This window comes from Esox lucius, chromosome 11, assembly GCF_011004845.1.
Source record: "Esox lucius isolate fEsoLuc1 chromosome 11, fEsoLuc1.pri, whole genome shotgun sequence".
NCBI classification, from domain to species: Eukaryota; Metazoa; Chordata; class Actinopteri; order Esociformes; family Esocidae; genus Esox; species Esox lucius.
The window spans coordinates 1,159,676-1,180,683 of NC_047579.1; the positions used below are offsets into that span (position 1 = coordinate 1,159,676).

The 21,008-nt window shown below is 43.1% G+C and overlaps 1 protein-coding gene across 3 annotated transcripts in view; it reads left to right on the plus strand.

Moving 5' to 3' along the window:
• The first annotated feature begins 11,389 nt into the window (after positions 1–11,389).
• si:ch211-195b15.7 (synembryn-A) overlaps positions 11,390–21,008 on the plus strand; it is a 28,756-nt gene continuing 19,137 nt past the window's right edge. Inside the window, exons 1-8 of one of the 3 annotated variants that reach the window (XM_034295571.1) lie at positions 11,390–11,488; positions 11,631–11,722; positions 11,857–11,904; positions 13,601–13,618; positions 14,792–14,884; positions 16,249–16,931; positions 17,180–17,315; positions 17,458–17,646. In XM_034295571.1, coding sequence (XP_034151462.1) covers positions 11,633–11,722; positions 11,857–11,904; positions 13,601–13,618; positions 14,792–14,884; positions 16,249–16,931; positions 17,180–17,315; positions 17,458–17,646 — 1,257 coding nt within the window. In that variant the 5' untranslated portion in view covers positions 11,390–11,488; positions 11,631–11,632. Of the gene's footprint in view, positions 11,506–11,630; positions 11,723–11,856; positions 11,905–13,600; positions 13,619–14,791; positions 14,885–16,248; positions 16,932–17,179; positions 17,316–17,457; positions 17,647–21,008 lie in introns of all 3 variants that reach the window. The other 2 variants (XM_010902253.3, XM_020044417.2) reach the window with 2 other exon arrangements.

Below are 21,008 nucleotides of genomic sequence, written 5' to 3' on the forward strand. Positions count from 1 at the left end.
AAATTCTTGCGGGAACAATACATCTAAACAGCCGTTGTCTTTATTCCCACTGGTATCTTCCCACATCCAATATCCAGTGGTAGCATCATAAATTTAAACGTAGCGGTTTGCATAGTCTCTTCCTCAACCCTGGGTCTGTAGTCTTCTTTGTTCTCAGTCGCTGCAAACACCGGAGATTAAGGATCTGGTGTGTACTATTCCCCACTTTTGGACCTTTTCTTAACACGCACAATACTTCCAAAGTGGAGCAAAAACGGCCTCCATCAGCACGTTCACAACAAAAAGGTCCATAGAGCGAAAAACCAATCAGGGGCCAACTTGGCCTCCAGCGGGGTTGGCTACGATTGTAGGGAAATGTTCTCCAACGATGCAGAGTCGTTGGGCGGGATGGGACCACGCAAAACCTCCAAGGGGTGACGGGCGGTCAGAGGGAAAACCTGAACGAAAAGGGCCACAACACAGATCAATAAACCCCAGACAACTTTCCCAAAGCTTCCATCAGTCACCACTTTCTACACACCGTAGCCTACACATTCCAAACAACTTCATATCACGCCTTCTGCAACTTTACCACGTAACCACGTCCATCTGCCCCGCAGGCCACGCATCCGTCACCGAGCGAAAACGCAAATAACGCGTCTGACTACGGATCAAAATATTCTAGGTTCGACACCTGACTCGCTCGTCGTTGAACTTAATGGGCGAATTTACTTAACAATGAGAATGAAGTGTGATGTTGATGACAGAGTTGGTCAATGTTGATCACATACAGCGGAAAACAAAATCCATTTTACCTCTAAAGTATTGCAATATTATTCATGAAATTCCTTTAGGAGATAAACAAAATAGGAAACATACAGTAATCTGTCTGAATAAGAAATTCCGCTAATTATTTTATAGAACCATGAAGATGATCCAGCTTCCTATGTAATTTATCGAAGGTATTACAGTAATTAATTATCAGTGAAACAAAATAAAAATGATATCCTTGACCAGAAGCATTACTAATACCACAATACATTCGGGGCTTAGCACCCACCCAACCTCCAACCCCCAGGGTTGCCACAAATATTTCATGGACGGCCCAAGCCGCAAGACAGAAGGAAAAAAGGCGAGTCACAAAGGCAGAGGCTCCACCTCAGGATGGGGACTGGGCCACAGGAATGGGTGGAGGCACCGCCTCAGGACGGGGACTGGGAACAGGACCAGGTGGAGGCTCCGCAGTGGGGCCGACGGGGGACCAGGAGCCGGCGGGGGATCAGGAGCGGCGGGGGAGCAGGAGCAGGGAGAACAGGAGCCGGCGGGCGATCAAGGAGTGCAGGAGCCGGTGGAGGCAGAGGGTCAGGAGCCAGCAGACCAGGAGCCGGAGCAGGAAGAGGACTAGGAGCCGGAGCAGGGAGAGGACCAGGAGCCGGAGCAGGGAGAGGACCAGGAGCCGGAGCAGGGAGGGGACCAGGAGCCAGAGCAGGGAGAGAACCAGGAGCCAGAGCAGGAACAGCAGGTGGTGGCCCCGTCTCAGGAGTGAGACAATAAAACATTTATTCACCCAATCAAATTTTCAAAACATTACATTCCAACACTGAAAAAACTTAACTGTTTCCTTTATGTACTGTGTATTCAGCTTTGCCCAGATTCTGTAGGCTTTGGTTTCATCCAATCATGTTGTATGGCCAGGTGAACACTTCAAAAACACTGTCCAGTTTACTCTTGCTAAACAACTGATGTTTCTTTGTCTCTTTGTCTCATCAAACTATATTGTGTTTTCTGGATCATGTAATTTTTGTTAGCTGATGGTTTAAAGACAGCTAATAGGTATCTTCATCAACAAAAATAATTATCAGAGTCCTCTTTTGTCTCTTTCATCCATGAATGTTTCAGTGTCTTCAAACTTATTAAACATAAACATGAATGGGGAGGAAGCTTATTGTTCTTCCTCTAGAGTTGAGGCCTCTCTGAGCATCTCCACAGCACCCTGTATTTCCTCATCATTCAGGGGTGAGGACTTGTACCCGGTCTCAGAATAGTATCCTGTTTGCATTTACCCAGGCAACAGCATCCCCTAGGTTAACAACACATCTTGGCTACTGAAATGAAAAATCACAACAATCACATAGAAGTTATTATTTGGTTTAAATTTCTAAATAATGACAACATAGTGTGTATATGAAGCTAAAAAATAAACGGATCTTGCCTGCTTGCATACAATGACAGGTACATCATGCATCTTTAGCTAGCCTTGTCACGTAACTCGCTATCTTTAAATGTAGCTATAAGGGTTGTTGTGTTTTTTGTGTTCTGTCACTGGCAAGCTGTTCGAATCTCAGATTCATAGAATTTAGTAGCTCAGCAATCTTAGTGAACACATTTACTATCCCTAAATATATAGCTAGAGATTGTCCCATGGAAGCACTTTCCGACATATTCGTCAATGACCCTGTCATTATTCCTTCATAAACGCATGCACTAAATCAAAAACATAAGTGCCATCCCAGAGGCACTGTCCCCGACCGCCACGCGATGTTGCACAGGCGTGCCAGCCAAGACTGCCCCACAACATCCAGAGACTTGAGGTACTCATGGGCGGATCTCATCCACCCCCGGTGCCTTGGCACAGAGGAGTTTCTTGACTACCTCTGTGACTTCAGCCCGGGTGAAGGATGAGTCCACCTCTGAGCCCTCATCCTCTGCTTCCTCAATGGAAGGCGTGACGGCGGGATTGAGGAGATCCTCGAAGTACTCCTTCCACCGCCCAATGACATCCCCAGTTGAGGTCAACAGCTGCCCACCTCTGCTGTAAACAGCGTTGGTAGGGCACTGTTTCCCTCTCCACTCGGACTCAATATCTCCAGCCTCCCTCGGGATCCAGTCGAAGCTCTGCCGGAGGTGGGAGTTAAAGATCTCTCTGACAGGAGACTCGGCCAGACGTTCCCAGCAGACCCTTACAGTATGCTTGGGCCTGCCGAGTCTGTCCAGCTTCCTCCCCTGCCATCGGATCCAACTCACCACCAGGTGGTGATCAGTTGACAGCTCTGCCCCTCTCTTCACGTGGGCGTTGAAGTCCCCCAGTAAAACGATAGAGTCCCCAGTCGGAGCACTCTCAAGCACCCCTCCCAGAGACTCCAAGAAGGTCGGGTACTCTGCACTGCCGTTCGGCCCGTAGGCACAAACAACAGTGAGAGACCTATCCCCGACCCGTAGGCGCAGGGAAACGACCCTCTCGTTCACCGGGGTAAACTCCAACACATAGCGGCAGAGCTGGGGAGCTATAAGCAAACCCACACCAGCCCGCCGCCTCTCACCATGGGCAACTCCAGAGTGGTGAAGAGTCCATCCTCTCTCAAGGATTGTGGTTCCTGAGCCCAAGCCGTGCGTAGAGGTGATTCCGACTACCTCTAATCGGAACCTCTCAACCTCACGCACGATCTCAGGCTCCTTCCCCGCCAGCGGGGTGACGTTCCACGTCCCTAGAGCTAGTTTCCGTGTCCAGAGATTGGGTTGTCTAGGCCCCTGACTTCGACTGCCGCCCGATCCTCTTCGCACCAGCCCCTTATGGTCCCTCCTGTGGGTGGTGAGCCCAAGGGAAGGCGGCCCCACGTCGCCCGTTCGGGCTGAGCCCGGCCGGGCCCCATGGGGAAAGGCCCAGCCACCAGGCGCTCGCATACGAGCCCCAACCCCGGGCCTGGCTCCAGGGTGGGGCCCCGGTTGCGCCATACCATGCGACGTCACGGAACTCAAAATTGTACGCATCATTAAGGGGGTTTAAATTATCTCTTAGTACTCACCTAAAAGATAACCATGACCCCCCAATGCGCCCTCCTGCAGCCGTCTGCGCACGCTGCTGTGCTCAAAAATTAAGACATCGTGGGTGCCTCCAGGCCATCGTGCCACAACATTTAATAGGCAGAGTCTGGCATCACAAATAATTTGCACATTGACTGAATGATCATTTTTGCGGTTGATGTATGTGTAATGGTTTCAGACTCACGTGGGTACCGTCAATTGCACCTATGACATTTGGAATCCCAGCAATCTCATAAAACCCCCTTTAAATCATTGTTTGCTGGGCATTGTCGTATGGAAATTATATGTAGTGTGGGATGAGAGTCCTGATGGCAGCCAGCACGGATGACAGCACGCGGCTCATGGTGGGTTGGGATATACCAGACCTGTCAGCAATCTCCCGTTGAAAGGTTCCAGTGGCCAAGAACCCCAGTGTGGAGAGAACCTGGACTGGAACAGGTAAGGCCCTTGACCGCCGGGTCTCACGTTGGAGGTAGGGCTCCAGGTTATTGCACAGCTCCAGGAGAAGATGCCTTGGAAGACGGAATCTGCTCATCAGCCATTCATCCGCTTCATTCAGAAGATCTTGCCTATCTTGAAATACTCTTTCCCTTCTCAAGGGCGCATATAAGTCTTCTAAAAGCGCCAGGTCAGCCATCATTGAGAATTGTTGTACGGTGGAAATCCAGTTTATAAAGCTGTTTGGATGAGCAATGACCTATCACAATGCATTTTACAGCACGCGTTTGAAACAATTAGCATTTCATTTCGTATCACGTCACATGTATTGGGGTGTTCAATAGTGATGATGATGATGTGATGTGGAGTACCATTCATTCACATTAATAATTGCATGACAATTTGTAATATTGGTCTTATTATTTCATGATATTTATTATTAATGACGTTTATTGTTATTTAGAAGAAGAATGTCGTTATTATTATTATTTCTATTATTATTATTTAAAAGAAGAAGAATGTCATTTTTATTATTTTGTCAGTCTGAATTATATTTTGGTCATTAAAAGCCTTTTATTACTGAACCCAGTCCCTGCGCAACTGCCGGGCCTAACCCTGAAACGTCATGTAAAGCGCACAGGCTCGCATCTGAAGGAATACATATAAATCAAATGCTTTGGTAAAGTCACACAAATTAAACATTGAAGTTCATGTTGCACAAAAATTAACACTGAAGTTTATAATTATTATGTTGTTGTTTTTTTTATATATCATATCTTTTAGTTTGTCAGTGCATTAGGATTTTTTTTCTGCGCATTTCCGCACTAACTCAAAACGTGCGTACACCACCTCCTGAGCTGGCGTAGGATTTGAGAGTGCCGTACGCCAACGTCCATATTGATAAATCTCAAAGTCACCGTGGTTTTGGGTGTACGCCAGGTGTACGCTGGAAATTTGGTGTACGCACTTTTGATAAATGAGGGCCAATGTACCTTACACAGCATGTTCACATTTGTGTAATATGTTGAATCTATTTAAAATGTTTAAACTTGTGCAAAAGGGAGGCCTGTTTCCATTTGTAACATGTAGAGCTCAAATCAACTATATTGTAACTGCAGTAAGCAGCATTCTCAACCATCAACCTCCTAATGATGACCCTCTACTGTATCATATATAACCAAGCAATGGCTACTCAAAGAAAAACTGACCGTGGCTGGCATAGTGAGTATGACTGTGTATGTGTATGTATGCACGTGTCTGTATTATAACTGCACTCAGCAGCTTTCTAAACCACCAGTCTCTCATTATTGACTGTAACCAAAACATTTAAAACCATTTTTTGAGACACTTCAGTCTTCAAATTCATCTATTTGAAGACTGAATGTTATTAAACAATTTTAATCCTGAAACAAAATACAATTAAATGGTATTGGACCTAGTGTTATATCTTGATGAAATCACATGGACTCTGAGATAAAGTGGTAACTTTAGTCAACTCTTCTTCCTCCATTAGTACACTCCACGTAATGAAGTCCTACCCATACATGACACCTAGCGTTGAACCGTGTGTCAAACCAAGATTTTGTGATGGCAATTCCATTGATCAAATATTAAAAGGAGTAAGTACAGAGACAAAAATCTCTTGGCACAATTAATAGTTTGCAAATAGAGAGACGCGTCAAACGCTTACAAGATAATCAGAGGAGTCTCTGAAGTAGATAGATGAACAGTCCGTATTTATTACAGTCAAAAGGGTAACTGTAATATAAAAGGGTAAGTTGCTGTCCTATGTCAATAAAACACATTCCCTTTGTTCTGTCAATTCCTAACACAAGGGGCAGGCTGTCCTCCCCCACACCTCTTGAACTATAAAGAGCTCTTACAGCATCCGGACAGACAATAGATGCCCTGATGAGTTCTACAGATCCGCAGATTAATGAGTAACCTTATAATCTGCCGATACCAGTCAATGATGCCCCCTAGGCAAATACCAGATCCCCCTCTCCTTCATTCCTAAGGAGGAAAGGACAGATACCCTTAATGGTCTAGGCAGAGGAACAGATGGCCAGAGTACCTAGTGATGCTTTGATATTTATACAGACGTGTGTCATAATCAAAGAAAATAGTTACATACAAGCAATAGAAAAACAGACATTTCTCAAATGTACCTTAGTTCAAAATGTCCATAACAATCCTTCCTCTTGATACCAAAGCAACCCTTGGTATCAGTCCTTAAACAGTTTACTCATTAAGATGTAGACAAATCTGAAATGTCTGGATCCTCATTTAAATGCTTCTAGACCAATACCTTCATATTAACTCCAAGATCACACATTTTCATTAAACAGAATTATAACATAGTACAGCAAAACCTTTTATGTTAAAATCATTGGTCAAAGGAAATGAATTCAAGTGACACATATTGACAATATGGGGTAGGTAGCATCGACACGTGGGTGTGTAAACACCTACCACTGAATACATCCATCAATTTGTCACTGGTACAAAGTCCTCTCATGCCAATTGCTCGATTCACTGAAAAGTCCTCTCCATGGTTCCAATTAGATGTACTTCCAAAGTCATCACAAATGTTCTGCTCCTCCAAACATCAGACAGTCAGTTATGAATCATTTCTTGGCAGACCATTGTAACAGAATGTGAAAGTCAGATGTATATTCCAAGGTGTTGTCCTTCATAGCTCAAATGGAGGTTATCATGACACAGCTCTAGTTGTCTTCATTCTAGCTGCTTTATCAACCAGGTCAGCAGAATGTGTGCGTTTCAGCTCCCTCCAAAGATTTTCTATTGGGTTCAGGTCTGGAGACTGGCTAGGCCACTCCAGGACTTTGAGATGCTTCTTATGGAGCCACTCCTTAGTTCCCCTGGCCGTGTATTTCGGGTCGTTGTCATGCTGGAAGACCCAGCCACGACCCATCTTCAGTGCTCTTACTGAGGGAAGGAGGTTGTTGGCCAAGATCTCGCAATACATGGCCCCATCCATCCTCCCCTCAATACACTGCAGTCGTCCTGTTCCCTTTGCAGAAAAGCAACCCCAAAGAATGATGTTTCCACCTCCATGCTTCACGGTTGGGATGGTGTTCTTGGGGTTGTACTCATCCTTCTTCCTCCAAACACGTCAGGTGGAGTTTAGACCAAAAAGCTATATTTTTGTCTCATCAGACCACATGACCGTCTCCCATTCCTCCTCTGGATCATCCAGATGGTCATTGGCAAACTTCAGACGGGCCTGGACATGTGCTGGCTTGAGCAAGGGGACTTATACAGGTAACAAGTTCAAACAGGTGCAGTTAATACAGGTAATGAGTGAAAAACAGGAGGGCTTCTTAAAGAAAAACTAACAGGTCTGTGAGAATTCTTACTGGTTGGTAGGTGATCAAATACTAATTTCATGCAATAAAATGCAAATTAATTATTAAAAAATCATACAATGTGATTTTCTGAATTTTTGTTTTAGATTCCATCTCTCACAGTTGAGGTGTACCTATGATAAATATTACAGACCTCTACATGCTTTGTAAGTAGGAAAACCGGCAAAATCGGCAGTGTATCAAATACTTGTTCTCCCCACTGTATATTGCACGTTTTCTTGCACTGTTTGATTTTTATATGTATTTCAATTCATTTACACATGTTTATTTTGTATGATTGCTGTATAATGCATGTTTCTCTGTATGCATCTTAGATTTAATTCAGTTAATTGTCATTTTTGTTATGACCACAATTATTATAAAGGATTATTATGAATAAAACCTAATACTGTGGCGTGAGGCATCCGGCTGGGTTTAGGGCATAAAAGTGGCTAGCTGCCGTGGAGTCGCTGGGGAGCCGCTGATCAGGGTATTGTTGGAAGGCAATGTAGTGAAATCGTCTCACCAGTGGCCCGACTGTAATGCACGCTATAAAAAAAAAAAAGGGGGCCCACAGCTGGAGGCCCGCTGGCCAGACGCTTTGTAGAAAATCTCGGTGGCCGCATTTCATTTAATTAGCACAGTAGGGGACTGCACATTCTCAAAACATTTTGATAAATGTCAGTAAATTGTGCTTGTTGCTAGCTAGTAAACACCAATGAGGTCAGCACAGTAGTTCAGCTGTTTTGAAACAGCACTGCGCTGTTAGCTCGAGTGTGAAAGTTTACAGATGCTGTGAGGTACTGCACTGTTAACAAAACTAATTGTTTTGTTTCACATAGGACATAACCATTGATAGAATGCTTGTTTTGGCACAGTTTTTTCAGGAGAACATACAGAGATCTATATCAAAACACAGTGGTCTTCCCATTTTGGAAAACCAAATGTATCATATATTTTCAAATGCTACATCGGTTGCCCCGTTCTCTTCCATTTTATCCCAGAGAGAGACTGCAGGAAAAATAAAAATAAACTACAAACTGAAATAATTTACGGAAAACAATTCTCTATGAACCAGGATCATGCTAGATAATCTGTAAATAGGCCCCAGGTTAAAAAATACTGAACATCTATTTTAAGCTGTAGCGAATCAGAATTATTAATGCAAATTTAAACTCAAGCTTCTGGGTAAGATTTGTCCCATCCCATTTGTCTTCTATTTTGAAGACAAACGAGCAGATATGATCTTAAGTTCTGTTTGCTGTAATAATTAAAATATATGCTGAATCTCCCCAAAATGTACATCCCACTGCCTTCTTTATATCTTACAAAAATTAAAGATTAAGAAATGATCTCACATGAAATTCAATGCATGAGTGTGAATACATTTGGTGGTTTACTTTCTAGATTCTTAAGTACAGAGATAATACTTGATAAATAATATGGTGTTTATTTGATGTTTAATAAGTTAGGTGGAGTCCTTGAAACAGAGAAAATTTGCAACAATGATACTTTGTGAGTGTCATGACATATTCAAATGCCCGTTTTTGCGATCTCTGTAATAGTAAAGTGTTGAGCACATACAATAGAAAGTCACCACCCACGTGAAGTATTTTAATGTTTTCATATTATTTTTTTATCTTGACTTTTGTAGAATTGTATTTTCATTGTGTGTAAATGAAGTCTGATTTTATATATTTCAGGTGAAACTTTTATAGTATACTAATTGTATTATGACTGTACAGTATAAATGTATTTTTTGCTACAGTTCAGCATATCCATATTTTAAGGGGAAAGTGGCCCACTGTGTTCATAACCTCACTCTGGGGGTGACGCTCTGCCAACCTCAGGAATGTGAGGTTGTAACTATTCTGCAAATACATTTCTGAATGTATCTCTCCCTAGACACAACCTTTTCTATACCCACTTTCTAGGCACTTGGTTTGCCCTCAGACATGAGAACAATGAGCACCTTTTCCCGATTAGCAATTATCATGTTCACATTGACTACTTCTCAGCAAGGAACTGCTGTATCAGGGCCCTCATTCGGATAGTGTCCATTGATGGGCTCGGACCCTGCCCTCCAGGGTTGTCTGCTCCTGTGAAGTCACACCATCTAAACACAGGTCTACTGGAAGTCTTGCATGTCTTCCAAAGTTGACAAAATATAGAGTCTGCCTGATATTGATGTGAACAGTGTTATTGTAGACCTGAACAAACACAGGCAGTTTAGCCACTCAGTTCCCTTGAGCCACTGCAGTTAAGGGCACTTGAACAGGAACAACGTGTGATTAAACCTTTCACAGGCACCATTCCCCTGAGATTACACCTCCCGACATTGTCACGAGAATGTGTCTGTGAAAAGACTTACCCAACAATGATGGAGAACAGCCCACTCTCTCCACACACCAAATGCAGACCAGGTATATGTCACACAGCCTGCAGATCCTAAATACGCCACATGGGGGCAGCAGAGCGAGCAGGGACAGAGTCATAAGACAGAAGAGGTGCACCCTACCACTGAAATTAGTAGATTGTAAAACAGGAGATGCAGTATGTGATGGGGGGACTAGTCAGTTTGTGAAAGAGAGAAATTCCTGTGTAGCTCTGTTGGTAAAACATGGTGACTACAACACAGGGATCAATTTGTAAATACCTCAGTGTGTGTGTGTGTGTGTGTGTGTGTGTGTGTGTGTGTGTGTGTGTGTGTGTGTGTGTGTGTGTGTGTGTGTGTGTGTGTGTGTGTGTGTGTGTGTGTGTGTGTGTGTGTGTGTCCATTCATGGACGATTTGCTCCTCCAATGTTTTGTGTTGGAGATTTTTGTCATGGATACGTAACCACTCCCCCTCCCCCCATTTTCTCTCACACTCACCCAAACATACAACCTCCTTCTGTTTCCATCGGTCTACAGTATTTAATGCATAATTTTGTCCGATGTGTGGTTTCAATCAGTGGCTAAATACCATAGTTCTTCAATAAATCATGACTGAGAGTATTCATAATTACCCCCAAATACCACAGCCCTTCAATTAATCATAACAAAGAGCATTCATAATTCCTCCACAAATATCAGATTCATTCAATTAATAATGACTTACAGCACTCATATTTACCTCCCAAATACTCACCTTCTTCTTATTGACATGAGCAACCTTTGTACTTGGTTTACTCTCCTTCTCTTATTGATATTCCTTTTTATTTTACTCTCTTCAAAATATGTCTGATTGACTCTTTGACTTGATCTGTCCGTCTATCTATGTGTCCTTCTGTCATTCTTGCATCCTTTTCCAGATGTTCACCACAGTCTCAGTTGACGTAACAGTGTTAATACCTACCCTTATAGTGGTTGTATTTTTAAATGTGTAGTTACTGTTCTATAGCTATTGCCTCATTTATTAAGGTCAACCACATTTGTTTCGTTTTGTCTGACTGTTTTCTGACCTTCCCCTTGTGTGCAACCTCAAATTTGTACCAAATCTAAAATAAGTCATGAAAAAATGTGCTTCTTACGAATGTCTAGGGGTGCAAAGAATTCACCCACAGAGAAAACATTTGTTTTGTTTAAAGGTTAACTATTAAATTAAAGGATAGCTTACTCTCAGATTTTCAGTGTAAGATAAACCTGATGAACAACAATTACATTTTCACAGAACTTTTCTTACCAAGGGTGCCAATAATTCCAGAGGGCACCATGTAATCCTGGGGCCTATTGTACCTTAGACAAAGAGATGGAGGGATGGAAGGAGATGTAAGAGAGATTAGAGTAGATTAGATTTTGTTCAGGGTTTAGGAGTTTGACACTGCCCTGAAGACAACAGCACATAGGAGATATTACTAAGGGTGTTACTGTCTCGGTCCTGCCATTGAAGGGACATCTAGAGGTTTGTGAGGTGTAGCGGTAGGTGATAGCACGAGTGAAAACAACAGTGTTGAATCTTGTACATCTTAGGATAAGTACTGCTCAATCTCTGCTTTGGTTCTGTGTTGTAATACTGTGTGCGTGTGTTGTGTGTGTATATAAAGTCATGGATGTGGACTTGGAGAGGATCATTCAGTATATTAAACAAGGTGACCAGGACAGTGTCCAGACTCACCTGGACCACTACAACACTCAGGTACAATACCGCCTGTGTTACCATGACTACTATTATAGTCTGACTTTATGTAACCATGACAACCCTACTATCTTGACACCCTCTTTTTTCCAATTATCTTTCTCCCTTGCTTCCTGGCTCCCCCAACTCCACAGAATGCTGAATGCTTCTTCTTTGATTTTGAGGAGAGGAAACGAAGAAAGGTAAGTCCGGAAGAAGACTAGGAGTATTCTTTATTTCTGTCATTCAGGGACGTTGCTAGGCCTATTTTAGGGGGGCTTTAGCTGACCCAAATTATGAATTACCCCCCCCCCCCAAATAAAACAATATATCAGTAAATATTTGGTCATACATTCCATCACATCTTAAACTTCTTACAAATTGTATAGAAATTGTATAGAATGCTGTTCATTTGGCAGCATGTTCAGTTGAGTTTGATGCTTTGAATGTCACTCGTTCATCTGAAGCGCCCTCACTTCTGTAAATATTACATCTCCCTACCATAGGCCACCCCCGTTATCAGCCGTTTCTAGTGGTCCGAGAAGTAAATCCCCTCAAGTTCAAAATGTAAATGCACTGGAAAGCAAGGGTACGTTTTGTTATTCAATATACCCTTTCAGCTAGATTACTATCATTTTCTATATAAATGTATTGAGGTAAAAAAAGAAATAATTTGATGTATGGAAATTGTTTAAGACAAGATGCAATTCGTGAAATTCGACTTGTGTTCCGTGATCTGTCTTTTTTTCTTAACAAGTGTTAAGAAAACAGCCCCCAGCTGAAATTATATTGCAACTATAGAGTCAAATTAGGATAAGACCATATTCTTGCCTGCCATACTCAGTAGTGCCACAAAAAAGTATTTGACTCTAGTCACAATTTTAAGACAGTTGGGGGCAGGAGAATAGCTTTGCCAAAGGCCATTTTACTCCCCCCCCCCCCCCCCCAATTTTGGGACTTAGAAACAGAATATGTATTTAGATGTTTAATTTACTATAAACTATAGGCCTAGTTGACAAAAGGTTTTTGGTGTTTTGGCCATTTTGGGGCTTTTGTTGGTGTTGGATGGAGTGGACTTTCATTTCTTTACTTGGATAAAATTTGAGTCATTAGATCAGTGTCTAACACAAACTTTGAGACAGGTGTTCTTTTAGCAAACCTTGACCAAAAATTACTTTATTTTGATAAATGTTACACCCACTGCTGCTCTCAAAATACATGATGAAAATATGTTGAGGGGAGTATGCCCTGACCCCCCAAACCGAGGCATAGCCCCCCATCCATGAATTTCTATTGACGTCCCTGCTGTAATTCATTTACATTTATTCACTGTTGGCTATTTATTTCTTCCATTATTTCTTAATATTTAATTCCTCCCACCAGCCCCTACTATTTTTCTTTCCTTCTTTTGTCCTTCAACACCTAATTTCTTTTTCATTCCACCCTCCAACTATGCTGATTTCTTCCTTCGTTCATGACGTAATATTTGTTTTTATTCCCATTAACCTAACCATTTCTTTCCTTGTATTTCGTCTTGGTCTGTCCATGTTCTCTCAATGTCAGGTCACCAGCAGCTCAGATTAACCATGTAATCAATCTAAAGCCTGATTATCCTCAGTCATTCAACTTCAGCTCCTTCACTCCCTCTCTTACACTCACTTCATCCCGTCTTGCAGTCCTGTCCAACCAGTAGCCATATAACTGCCTTCTGTGATTTCTTTCTGTTTCTGTTTTTAATCCCCATCTTTTTCACCTGCCTCTTTCTATTCCCATCCTATCCTCTCTCTAAGTCTCTTCATAATCTTAATGACATCATTACTCATTGCATGCATGTCTGTCTTCTTCCACCAACTGTACAATGGCTCTACTCCTTTATGGCTTTGGATTCAACGACCATAGCAAGTTGAACTGGATGAGGTAAAAAACTAAATATCAATCAATCAATCAAATGTATTTATAAAGCCCTTTGTGCATCAGCAGTTGTCACAAAGTGCTTTTACAAAACACCTGGCCTTAAAACCCAAGGAGCAAACAAGGGTAGTGTTGAATTTCAGTGGCTAGGAAAAACTCCTTATGAAGGCCGAAATTTAGGAAGAAACCTAGAGAGGAACCAAGCTCAGAGGGGTGACCAGTCCTCTTCTGGCTGTGCCGGGTGAACATATTAAGATTACAAATTGTAATCATTAATAAATGCATGGGGGTTGAGTCCAGAGTCTATTTAAAACTAGTCCAGGTCAGAAGCATGACCAGATGGACAAGGACAGGGACAACACGGGGGAGGGGGAGGTGTTAGCACAGTGGCAGCTGAAATCCTCAGGTATCATCTTGATCTGCAACACAACCAGGAGGACTTTGGACAGGGACAGCAACGAGTCTTTCAAGCCTGGTACTCCTCAGGTGTGGGCCAAGACCTCATATCCTAAGTTTAAAATGGCAGGAGATGGAAAATTTAGAAAATACATTCCTTAGATTTACAAGGATTTATAGTGGAGAAGGAGAACTAACCCTACTCCCCCAGCACAATAATATAGCAGCGTAACACCTTGGGGCTGAGACAGGGGGGTCCGGTGACTGTGGCCCTATCTGGGGGAGGCCCCGGACAGGGCCCAACAGGCAGGAAATCAATCCACCCACATTGCCAAGCATCAACCAAAGGGACACCCACCAACCACAACCACCCTGAATGAGGGCTGAGCATTGCCAGCAGAGTACAGACCAACTGCACATACACATCACAAAGAGGAATATAGACATAGAGAAACAGTGAGAGGAATAGAGAAACAAATAGATGGCCATACAGCGTGAGAAAAATAAAGACAGAATGAAGTACAGAGAAATAGAAAGAGACGGAATGAGAGACAGTCAGAGAGAGAAATGGAGAGACAGTGAAATGGGAGATGAGCTGACAGTTCTTACAGTTCTTACTCTACACTAATCTCCATAAAATTCTGTGATATATTAGTGTGCGTGCGAGTGTGCGTGCGAGTGTGCGTGCGAGTGTGCGTGCGAGTGTGCGTGCGAGTGCCTGCGTGTACTTCAAAGCTAGTTATGTATGATGACTCAGCCTATTACACCATTGACCCTCACTAGTTTAAGAAGAACAAGGTGAGGGAATACGTTCCTGATTCTGACTCAGATTTGGACTCGGATGATGCTGATGACCCAGATTTACTTCTCAGACGGGTAAGTCAAGCATGTGTGCTTCATTTACCTCCGGCATTCTAAGTGTTTTTGTTCATACACCTATCAGCCATAGCATTGTGACCACTGACAGGTGAAGTGAATAACACTGATAATCATGGCACCTGTCAGTGGGTGGGATATATTAGGCAGCAATTGAACATTCTGTCCTCAAAGTTGATGTGTTAGAAAAATGCGTAAGGACCTGAGCGACTTTGACGATGGCCAAATTGTGATGGCTAGACAACTGGTCAGAGCATCTCCAAAACTGCCGCCCTTGTGGGGTGTTCCCGGTCTGCAGTGGTCAGTACCCATCAAAAGTTGTCCTAGGAAGGAAAAACAGTGAACCGGCAACAGGATCATGGGCGGACAAGGCTCATTGATGCATGTGGGAGCAAAGGCTGGCCTGTGTGGCACGCTACTGGCAAGCTACTGTAGCTCAAATTGTTGATGCTGCTTCCGATAGAAAAGGTTCACAACACATAGTACATCACAGTATGATGCATATGGGGCTGTGTAGGAACAGACCAGTCAGGGTGCCCATGCTGACCCCTGTCCACTACCGAAAGGGCCTACAATGGGCATGTGAGCATCAGAACTGGACCACGGAGCAATGGTAGAAGTTTCCTTTTACATCACATGGATGGCCGGATGCGTGTGTGTCACTTTCCTGTAGAACGCATAGTAGTATGATGGAAGGAGGCAAGCCGGCAGAAACAGTGTGATTCTTTGGGCAATGTTCTGCTGGGAAACCTTGGGTCCCGCCATTCATGTGAATGTTACTTTGACACGTACCACCTACCTGAGCGTTGTTGCAGACCATGTGCACCCATTCATGGCAACGGTATTCCCTGATGTCATTGGCCTCTTTTAGCAGAATAATGCACACTGCCACAACGCGAAAATGGTTCAGGAATGGTTTGAGGAACACAACGAGTTCAAGGTGTTGATTTGGCCTCCAAATTCCCTAGATCTCAATCTAATCAAGCATTTGTGGGATGTGTGGGACAAACAAGACAGATGCATGGGGGCTCCACCTCGCAACTTACAGGACTTAAAGGATCTGCTGCTAACATCTTGGTGCCAGATACCACAGCACATCTTCAGAGGTCTAGTGGAGTCCATGCCTCGACGGGTCAGGTCTGTTTTGGCGGCAAAAGGAAGACCTACACAATATTAGGCAGGTGGTCATAATGTTATGGCTGATCGGTGTATATATCTTCAGACATTGTTCTTTATTTGAAAAAGACAGTTGAAAAGGGGGAGTGGTTTTTTTTGACGAATGAGCAGTTGCCTGGATTTCAATCCATACTTCAGCGGTATATGTGCACAGAGCCCTTTGAAATGAACCTTTCCCCTCTCTACAGAGGCTGACTGCTGCCTTGGTCAGGTTCATCCGTACCCAGCTCCAGCCAGGGGTTCTGAGGGTAATCCTTCGTACGCTACGTATCCTGTCCCGTGACCGGCAGGGCCTGGGGCCCCTTGTGACTGATGATGCCCTCCTAACCCTTGCACGTCTGGGCGGCATAAATGCCCTGCCTGACCCAGAGGGCCGGGAGGAAGACGAGGAGGAAGGTTGCAGTGCCAGAAGAGAAGCTTATAGCCAAGTCCTCTCCATAACCTGCAAACAGAGTCTATTGGCTGCTGGAGCTGGCAGCTCATTTGCGGGTAGCATCACGGATGCTAATGGTTGCGATGCTAACCCACGTCAGCGCTCGTCGGACGAAGCATCCACTCAGATCTGTCCAGACCTGGGTGTAGGGATGGCATCCCCATCACTGAACAGCAACCCGTGCTGCTTTATTGCCCTCACAGAGGAAACCTGCCAAGGCAACCCGTGTTCAGTGTCTACAGAAAGTAGCGCTGCTGAATACCATCCCCCTCCACGTTACGGAGTGCTGGCACGTGGAAAGAAGGATGTCCGGTGCGAAAGCAGAGAAGAGGAGGAAGAAGAGGAGGAAGGGCAGGCTTGGAGGAGGGAGGCCCTGAAAGCCCTGTGTAATATTATCTATAATAGCCAGAGGGCTCAAGAAAGGGTCAGCACCCTGAGGTGAGCAAGAGCAAGACCATTCTCTAGTATGACATTGTTTCCCAGGCTACCCTAATTTCTCTCACTTTTCCATTCTCTATCCTTATTTTCAACACTCCCTTCCTGTCTTGATCGCTCCCTGGATTCAATTTGCTTTTCTGGCATTACTTAATTAACGTTATTGTCAAAAATGCATTAACCATCAGTAAACTATAATTAATGCAATTATCAAGTTTGTAATTTCTCCCTCTCTACTGTCACCCTCTCAGACTGCTCTCTGGTCTCTCAGAGAGGTTGAAGAAAGGGATCAGTGGCAGAGTACCACCCAGTGGTCAATTCTATGAACTGCGCCTGCTATTCCTGCTGACTGCTCTGAGGCCAGAGCTTCGGGAACAACTGCAGAAGGTAAAAGTCTGTAAGGGGCAGAGTTCTCTTTTTTCAGTTTCCAAATAAATCTTTGGGGTAGGATTTGGGGTGGGTCCTGTACTTCCCTCTCAATCTCTGGCTCTCCAATTCTATCTTTCTGCACAAACCCCTACTTTCTCAGGAGCGAGGGGTGTCCATGCTGACCTCAGCTCTGGAGCAGTGTTTGTCAGTGCAGTGGAGGGAAAAGTATGAGGTGCTGAGCGACCCCAGAGCACCCCCTGTCTCCACGGAAGTGTCACAGCGAGTTGCGGAGATACTAAAGATCCTGTTCACCATCACATACAGATTCCACAGACAGGAGCCGGATGAGGTGGGAAGAGTAGAGTCCTGTAGAATTACCATTGTGCCCCTTTAGCATAATATACTACAATACCCATAATGCCCCTTCTAATAATTTTATTAAGCATTTTTGACAGTAGGGTATGTAGCCAAATGTCCTTAAATCCAATCAGACTGTTTATCATTCCCCTCTCACTGATATACAGCTCTGCAAAAAATTAGGAGACCAAATTAAGAGTTTAAATTAAAAGATTTGAGTGAGGAAAAGAAGGGTTCAATTCTGGCTTTACTGGCAGAATGATAGTGTCAGGTTGTCAGGTTGCTTCCATCCTGAAAATGTCAAAGACAGCGGTTCATAAGAACAAGGTCAAGCAACAGACATTGGGGACAACAAAGCTACAGACTGGCAGAGAGCGAAAACGACTGTCCACTGACTGAGATGACCGTCAATTGATTCAAATGTCACTGAACAACCGTAGGATGACATCAAGTGACCTACAAAAAGAATGGCAAACAGCAGCTGGGGTGAAGTGCACGGAGAGGACCGTTCAAAACAGGCTCCTAGGGGCAGGGCTAAAGTCTTGCAAAGCTAGAAAAAAGCCCTTCATCAATGAGATGCAAAGAAGAGCCAGGCTGAAGTTTGCAAAAGACCATAAAGATTGGACAGTAGAAGAATGGAGTAAGTAATCTTCTCTGACAAGTCAAATTTTCAGCTTGTCGTCTAATGGTTAGACGGAGACCTGGAGAGGCCTACAAGCCACAGTGTCTCGCACCCACTGTGAAATTTGATGGAGGAACAGTGATGATCTGGGGATGCTTCAGCAAGGCTGGAATCGGGCAGATTTGTCTTTTTTGAAGGACACATGAATTAAGCCAAGTAGAAGGTTATCCTGGAAGAACACCTGCTTCCTTCTGCTCTGACAATGTTCCCCAACTCTGAGAATAGTTTTTTCCATGCCATACTTTAACACCATTGAAAACCTCTGAAATTTGATCAAGAGGAAGATGGATGGTCACAAGCCATCAAATAAAGCTGAGTTACTTGAATTGTTGTGCTAAGAGTGGCATGAAGTCACCCAACAGCAATGTGACAGACTGGTGGAGAGCATGCCAAGACGCATGAAAGCTGTGATTAAAAAAAAGGGTTATTCCACCAAATATTGATTTTTGAACTCTTCCTAAGTTAAAACATTAGCATTTTGTTGTTGAAAAATGAATAAGAATGTCTTTTCTTAGCATTATTTGAGGTCTGAAAACAATGCATATGGTTATTTTCCATATATGGTTATTTTGACTAGTTGTTGTTTTCTACAAATAAATACTCTAAATGACAATATTTTTATTTGGTATTTGGGTGTAATGTTTATTTTACTCAAACACATACCGATGAATAGTAAAATCAGAGAAACTGATAATTTTGCATTGGTCTCCTGAAATTTTTGCTGGACCGCGTAAGCGGAGCCAGCCAAGAAGAGTGAGTGTCTCTTGTTAAATAGCGTAGTGGTTAGAGAAGCAGACCTGTAAACTATAGGTCCTGAGTTCATATCTCATTGCAGCTGAAGCAAAGTATGAATTATTCCGTATAGACGGAAACTTTGCTGATGAAAACCTTCAATGTCTACATTATATTAGGCCTGAAATAAAACAGTTTACGGTTATATTGCGACTGTTTCTGGTGGATATTCGAAGTACGCATCCGTGCATGCATTTTGGGTCTGGATAGACAAACACATTTGCTGGCTACAACATACAGTAGTTACGTTATAGTAAGCCTTAAATGTAAACGGCTATATTGCGACAGTTTCTGGCATGGAAAGGTTCATCTTCAGTCTCGCTAGCAATTGCTCAATTCTTATGATTATTCCTAGGAAGTAAGTAGATACCAATAAGCCTATTACTGGCTTATAAGCTGTTAAAACGGCCAGTGGCAAAAGCCATACAGTTCATAGACGCTATGGTGGAGGTAAACGTAATAAGAAACGTTAGTCAGTTTAACACAATGCTCAATGGTGTCTAGCGACTGCTGAAATGTGTAATGCCATGGCGTACTGGATAAAGACATGCCTCTCATGTAAAAGATATAAGTTTAAATCTATTGAGAGCAACAACATTTATAAATTATTTCTCTCTTTTCACTTGATGAAAAAGTTAGTTATCGTCACCTTTATTAATAGTTATTGTATCAGTGTCATTCATGAATTAAAGAAAAAAGTATGTAGTTATGCCATGAAGGAAAAGATTAGTTCTTATGCCATGAAATGAATTAGCTGTGGCAGACTCGCTAGCAATTGGTCAATTCTTTTGATTATTCCAGTAAGTTAGTAGATACTGGTAAAGCTTATTACTGTCTTATACGCTGTTAAAACGGCCAGTGGCAAACGCCATACAATGCATAGATGCTATATGTGGTGGAGGTAAACTTAGTAAGAAATGTTAACCATATCAATGTCATTAAAGAATGGCCAATTAACTGTTAGAACGGCCAGTGGCAAAAGAGGATTTGTTCATGGTAGACACAAGAGGCTATACTGACAAATGTACATCTCCGTGGTGTAGTGGTAAACAACACAGCCCTTTGCGTGTGTGACCTGGGTTTGAATCTTGAGAGGGCAACACTTTCTATTGCGGGTCGGCTGAACTAGGCTTGCCTGGTTTATTGTTTCCACAGCCGTATGTTTATTCTGTATACAGTTGCATTTTACTTTTTTCATATATAAAACTCTGTAATTGTATTATGTCTATTGTGTACTGTTACTGTAAATAAAGGGGTGGGTTACTCAATACCTCTTAGCTAAATTTACGTTAATAAGTAATACCTTTATAGCTCATTTCTTGTTTGTTTTTTAGCCGTAAATGTTTTTTTTTTTATATAGTGTATATACACTCACCTAAAGGATTATTAGGAACACCATACTAATACTGTGTTTGACCCCCTTTCGCCTTCAGAACTGCCTTAATTCTACGTGGCATTGATTCAACAAGGTGCTAAAAGCATTCTTTAGAAATGTTGGCCCATATTGATAGGATAAAATCTTGCAGTTGATGGAGATTTGTGGGATGCACATGCAGGGCACGAAACTCCTGTTCCACCACATCCCAAAGATGCTCTATTGGGTTGAGATCTGGTGACTGTGGGGGCCATTTCAGTACAGTGAACTCATTGTCATGTTCAAGAAACCAATTTGAAATGATTCGAGCTTTGTGACATGGTGCATTATCCTGCTGGAAGTAGCCATCAGAGCATGGGTACATGGTGGTCATAAAGGGATGGACATGGTCAGAAACAATGCTCAGGTAGGCCGTGGCATTTAAACAATGCCCAATTGGCACTAAGGGGCCTAAAGTGTGCCAAGAAAACATCCCCCACACCATTACACCACCACCACCAGCCTG